The sequence below is a fragment of the Triticum aestivum genome, chromosome 5B (assembly GCF_018294505.1).
Source record: "Triticum aestivum cultivar Chinese Spring chromosome 5B, IWGSC CS RefSeq v2.1, whole genome shotgun sequence".
NCBI classification, from domain to species: Eukaryota; Viridiplantae; Streptophyta; class Magnoliopsida; order Poales; family Poaceae; genus Triticum; species Triticum aestivum.
Window position 1 is genome coordinate 508,433,759 of NC_057807.1, and position 6,213 is coordinate 508,439,971.

Genomic DNA, 6,213 nt, shown 5'->3' on the forward strand with positions numbered 1-6,213 from the left:
TATTTCTTGTAATTTAGTTCATGAATTTAGGAGCTCAAATGGTGAGGCTCACAACCTAGCGAGACATGCATTAACTTTGGGACCTGGCCGCCATGTTTGGTTTGGCCAGCCCGTGGGGATCACGTTCGTCCATGTAAACATTGTAACGTTTTGAAATAAAAGTTTCGCGAGGTTGTCTAAAAAAAACTCAGTACGCGTCTGCCGTTCGTTTTTGCAGGAATCACTGCGCCGCTTTTGATCTGACGGCTGAGACATTACTTAGCAAAACCTGGTATTGCATCCGGAGACGGTCTTCTCGCCCGCAGAGGTACGATCTGTATTCTGAGTTGATCAATCATGAATCGGCCAGGCACACGTTGCGTTTTGATGCAGCTGCGATGGCTCTGAGCGAATCTATCCAGAAAGAGGTGATGTCCGGCGACGCCAACGCCTGTGCCGCCGCGTGCCTCCCGCTGGACGTCCTTGCGAGCATCCTGCTCCGCTTCCCGGCGAGCGACCTCCGCCGCTTCCGCCGTGTCTGCAAGGAGTGGCGCGACGTCATCTCCGACCCTGCCTTCATCGACGAGCACACGGTTCACGGACCGCGGGCCCTGACCCACACCGTCGTGTTCTTTCCCGGACGAAGCTGGATCCAGAAGGCCGAAGGCTCGGACGGCGGCAGCGGGTTCCTCTTCGACGAGCAGTGGCGACTCACGGCCACGTTCACGGCAGACAGGTCGGAGGACATGATAGGCACTTGCAACGGACTGCTCTGCTTCCTCGACCGCGGCCAGGGCTCCATCACCGTCGTGGAGCCCTTCACCGGTGAGTCCCTTGCCCTTCCGTTGCCGCCGGAGACGCCGCGGAGGCACGAGCCCAGCGCCTACTGCTTCGGCTTCGACCCCGGTTCGAGGCGATACAAGATCCTTCACAAGGGATTCCAGGATGGCTCCGGTGAGCAAGCAGTGCACGTGTGCACGGTCGGAGGCGGCGAGAGCTGGAGGAGCGTGCACGCCGGCGGCGGCAAGACCCACCGTGGCCCCGCGTGCGCCGACGGAGCGGTGTACTGGTCCGTGGCAGGGGAGGACCGGGAGACGAGGATCGCGCGCCTCGACCTGGCGACGGAGGAGGTGACGTGGGACTCCATGCAGAACCTGATCACGCCGGCGCCGAGCGCGACGACAGGATCGGACGCACGGGTGTGCGTGATGACCCTCGGGCGGTGTTACGGGTACTGGGACGCGCTGTTCATCGGAGACGGCGGCCGCTGCTGGGTGCACGGGCTCGTGAAGCTGCCTCCCCTGCGGCGTCCCTCGCTGGGGCAGTCGTTGCAACGGGGGCACCTCCTGCTGGAGGACCGTGGCGACGGCGACATGTACGCTCACCCGATTGTGCCGTTGAGGAAAGGTGTGGGCTTGGGGAAGCTGCTGCTCAAGATGGGCAAGGAGGAGGAACCGGCCATGGCCAAAAGCTCGTCGAGCAGCCAGCACGAGGAGGAGCCGGCCATGGCCAAGAGCTCGTCGAGCAGCCAGCACGCTGACGGGACGCCCAGGTTGTTCACCGCGGTCCCGTTCAGCCAGGAGCCGGCGGCCCGAGCGCCACATGAATCAGGCAATGCAAGAACGTTTTGCTATGCCCCGACGGTGTCTCCTGCTCCCTTGGCACACTACTTTGGCAAGCTCTGACAGAGGCCTGCACAAACTAGAATCAAAGGCAGAAACCAGTGGCTTAATTAATTGTACATATTTCTCATTGATTTATGTCATTATCCCTTGATCCATCTTGACTCATGAGTTTGATTCTGAAAACCACCACTCGAATACTCCCAAGCAGCGGCAAAGATAATGCAATTCTTACAATTATCCCACAACACGTCTTCTCTCATAATTTTGATTCTGAATTCCACTTAAATCATCTGAGCAACAGCAAGATAATGCAATTCTTACAATTACTATCACTCCAGAAATTCTGCTATAGTAGCTCTAAGCAACACATTAACACCAACCACAGGCACGCGTTCAACAGGTTCAGCATGATTTTGCTGACCAAACAAATTGGATATTAAGCTGCACATCAATTGAACAAAGGAACTGCTAAGACTATAACACATCAATCCTGAGAGCGTGCATCAGAAATTTCCAGGGTGCAAGCAATCAATAGCTCCAGCCGATACTACTTCCCTTAATCTACATAGTTCACTACATGCTTCAAGGAGAAAGGGGACACTTCTGCTTCAGATGTGTGACCTTCTCCGGCGGCTTCATATCACATCTACTCACTCAGGTTGCATCCGCGGATGTAAGGGTGGTCATACTTTATATACCTTGTCCAGTATGGTCGGTACTTGGTCATTGCCAGCTCCAGCCATGGCTTCATGTTCCCATTGTAATGAGCGACAGCAGCATTGTCTATCTCCGAGCGGTCTATGCTTGGGTTGTATCCTAATCCAAGGACATGCCACGATTTGTCAAGGGGGTGCGTCAGCTTGTAGAACGTCATGAGCCCAGGTGGAAGTGTCCCAAGCTTCCAAAGAACCCTGTCTTCATTCTAAAAGAAGAAAACAGTAGGATAATGTGAGATATGATGCATCTGAACAATGATATGAAATCCTACAGTGGTGTTATTAATCTCACCATGGTTTGCCACTTGTGGTAGATCCCAGTAATATCTTTGTTCTTCCACTGCTTGAGATCAAAGATGTTCATCCCATAAGCCCAACCACAAGCATTAGGATCAAAGTTCCGAGCAATGTGTGGATTTGAGAAGTTAAGATACTTGTCAAAACGGTGGAAACTCTCTCCACAGGTAAACACCGCACCATTAACCATTCCGTTTAGATCAACATCCCACAATCCTGTCAAATCTTTCTGCACAACTATGTCGTCATCGAGGAAAAGTATCTTATCCAACTTTGGATAGATCTCTGGGAGATAAAACCTCAAGTGGTTCAGCATGGAAAGGTACTTGGGGTTACGGTACTTTAGGTTTGAAGAACCTGCTGAAAGAGTGGTGGGACGATCAGCCTTGAAATAAAACTCTTTCATGGCAGCAGACTCCAGTTGACGTAAAACAGGACAGTACGATGAGTTCAACCACTTAAATTCATCCACATTCTCAACATGGATAGTGGCCTTGCCAGGTGGGTTCAGCAAAAACCACATGTTCATGGCTCCAAAGTTCAACTTATCAGTCACAAGATGGAAAACATGTTTCTCAGGCTCCTGAAAAAGTTGTATCGACCATTATCGTTAGAAACAGCTATCATACAAGAGTGCATTGATAGGAGAATCTTGAAAATTACCTTAGCATTCATGATGGTTGAGTTTACAACAACAGAGGCAGCCAAGACATTGTCCGAGAAAAGTGCATAGTGGTAGAGCTCTGGATTTTCCAAGTTCTCACTCCTCGGGAACTTCCGTTTCTCCACAGGAAGGAGATAGTAATCTATTGTTAAGCGCATAGACAAGCAGTGAATGCTGTTTGGAATCGTCTTTGCAGCCAACTGGCTGAGAAATGTGCTCTGCTTCTTCAAGCTCCTGACCTGTTCATCTGCTGACTGAAGCATTGCCCTTAGTCTCTGACTTATCACCTTGCAATCATACAATTCTTCTCTGGCCTTGGTTAAAACTTGACCCATCGCTCTCATTCTATCAGGTGCACTGTAAAGTAGCATACTTGTGAAAAGAGAGGAACAAGGTAACTGAGTAATAAGAAATAAGCAATAGTACTTTCGACGCAGCACACCTGCGATGAAGGTCAGCATCTGCAGTAGCCTCTCCTACAGCCCGATGGCTTTCCTTGATTCGGCTCTGCAGTTCTTGATAAAGACCATGCTTGTTCTTTGATTTTGCAAGCACAGAGTAAACACGAGCCATAATAATTTGGTCCCTCATCAACCTGACTGTTGAATCTGAGTTCTCATTCTCATTCTCTTTTCTCCATATGCTGTATTTCCCAAGGACAGCAGAATCTACAGCCTTCGATCGCTCAATAGCCGCATTCTCCAGCTTAACAAGCGCTTCATCATCTTTCCGTACCAAATCCATTGCCCTCTTTTCCCGCCTTATCTCCCGTAGTTTCTGTATCAACCAAATAGTACCAAGACGTCATATGGAAGATTTATATCAAGTTATCAACAGAGACAAGAATGTATCAACATATATACCAGTTACTTACCCTTCGAGCTATTTTTGCTGCTGTATCAACTTGATGTCCATCTGCATGGACAATAACTTTACTATCTACTACCTAGTCAAATTATGTAAATGAATAACTTGAAAGAAGAAAAAACAATTATATCTATACCTGAACCATCCTTGGGTGATTTATATATTAGAGGTACATGTTCTGCAGAACTGTTTTGAGCTTTTGCCTTGTCGTCAACAACCAAATTAGTATTCATCTTGTGATCAACTAGATCATCATTTTTCCAAGAAGGAGAGGGATGATCCCTAAAGAAGTCAAGATTCAGAGTGCCTGTTTCTTGTTGACTAGTAGCTATAGCATCGATTACCTGAAGATCAATAAATTGGATGACTATAAGTACAGAGGAATTGAAGAAACTTAAGGTTTCATATGTTGAACAGCATAACAGTTCGAACAAGATAGTCTAAACTAAGTACAGCCTCATAAAACAGAAATATAGAATTGAAAGATAGGCATGTACTCTACTAACTGCAAGATGTTCTGACCTCCTTAGACAAAACAGATTTCAGATTGTTTGTTGCCAGTTGCTCTTGCCAATCTGTTTCCTGCAAGACAGGCTTCAATGTGAGACGAATCATAAAAAGTAAGGCTGGTAAAATAAATTTGACTCCCTTTTAGAATGGATAAATACCTGGTTGCCATCAGCACCCCTGGGATCTGCAAACGAACAAAATATGCCATCACTTATTTATCTCGAGTTAATAAAATGTTGCTATCAAAAATTACAACAAAACATTGTTCCTAAATACTAACAGCTAACAACAAAAAAAGGCAAGTAAGATTTTAGCCGATGATAAAGCAAAAGACAACTCGCCATGCTTAAGACAATCTTATCCTTTTCGTCCCATCATGGTTCAGTTTGCACAGATAAGTGTAGGTTCGATTTGTTATCACTACTACTATGCCATGGGTATGCATTACGGCTTCTCCTAACAGCAGCCATACATCCAACCTACGAATGACATACAACCTGGCACCAAGAGAGCAAAACAGGATAACACTATCCAGATCTCTTGAATCAGAACGTCCACTGCATCTCACAGGTTCGTGATCATTCACAGTTCCGTCTATTACCTTTTGGTTTTACAACCAAGCAACACGTTGCAGCTACAGTTCCCATCTAACCCTAGGAAGTGCCCACAGGCTGAGGCCAAACCACATCGATAGCTGAATAACAATCCTGAACCACTAAAATCAAATCTACACGGCGGAGTCCACTCTCGCGGTACCCTCGCCAAATCAAACCGCAGAAGCGCGTCAAACTCGCGGCCCAGGCGAATCCAAGCGCGGATGGACCAATCTAGACGCAACGGGACCCGAAATTAAGAATCGATGGCGCCTCGTACGAAATCCATGGCATAGGGAGTGGTCTCTCTAGCAAAAGTGGCCTGGAAAGTGAGGCGGGGGCGAACCGGACGCGACGTGGACGTGGCCGCCGCTGCGCACGACGAAGAAGATCGACGGCGCGAGGACGAAGAGGAAGACGAGGACCACCACCGGCGGCAGCGCGCCGGAGCCGCGCCTCGCTCCGCCGCCAGCGCCCGCGGAGGAGTACGGGAGCCGCTTCGGGGACGCCATCTCCGGCGACGCGTGGTGGGCGGAGGGGGAGGGCCCTGGTCCGATCCGGTCGGAATGCTGCTGCGGCGGCGGCGAGGGGCCCGCCGTGCGCTCGCCTCCTTTCCCCCCCTTCTCTCGCCCTCGCCTGCGGGGGAGTGTTGGGAGTGGCGTGGGGTAGCCACGAATGGCAATGGAGGAGTTCAGGAAGGATCGCGTATCGCTTTGGTTTGGTCTGGGTAGTACTGCGGTATCTGGGCCCACGCGATCGAAGCCCACGACGGACGTGTGGGCCGGTTGGTTGGTGCCTTACTGATGGGCGTACGCAATCGAAGCCCACGACGGACGTGTGGGCTGGTTGGTGCCTTATTGATGGGTCTACGACGGATGTGTGGGCCTGTTGGCGCCTTAAATTCTGTAGATTTTATTCAACAGTGTGGGTGCAAATGAGGTCAGCCAGGTGCCCGATATTTA

The 6,213-nt window shown here is 49.7% G+C and overlaps 1 protein-coding gene across 3 annotated transcripts; it reads right to left on the reverse strand.

Moving 5' to 3' along the window:
* Window positions 1-1,855: 1,855 nt before the first annotated feature.
* Window positions 1,856-5,920, reverse strand: LOC123112816 (polygalacturonate 4-alpha-galacturonosyltransferase). Of its 3 annotated transcripts, none has more exons than XM_044533916.1 (9): window positions 5,598-5,920; window positions 4,817-4,842; window positions 4,671-4,730; window positions 4,285-4,492; window positions 4,156-4,211; window positions 3,724-4,058; window positions 3,281-3,638; window positions 2,613-3,200; window positions 1,856-2,526 (listed from the first exon to the last, which is right to left on the reverse strand). In XM_044533916.1, the coding sequence occupies exons 1-9, from the start codon at window positions 5,761-5,763 to the stop codon at window positions 2,251-2,253; spliced, it is 2,073 nt and encodes a 690-aa protein (XP_044389851.1). In that variant the 5' UTR covers window positions 5,764-5,920; the 3' UTR covers window positions 1,856-2,250. The 3 variants fall into 3 exon arrangements, with proteins under 3 accessions (XP_044389851.1, XP_044389850.1, XP_044389852.1); XM_044533915.1 differs by having other exon boundaries at window positions 4,156-4,220; XM_044533917.1 differs by having other exon boundaries at window positions 4,156-4,196; window positions 5,598-5,919.
* Window positions 5,921-6,213: the final 293 nt, after the last annotated feature.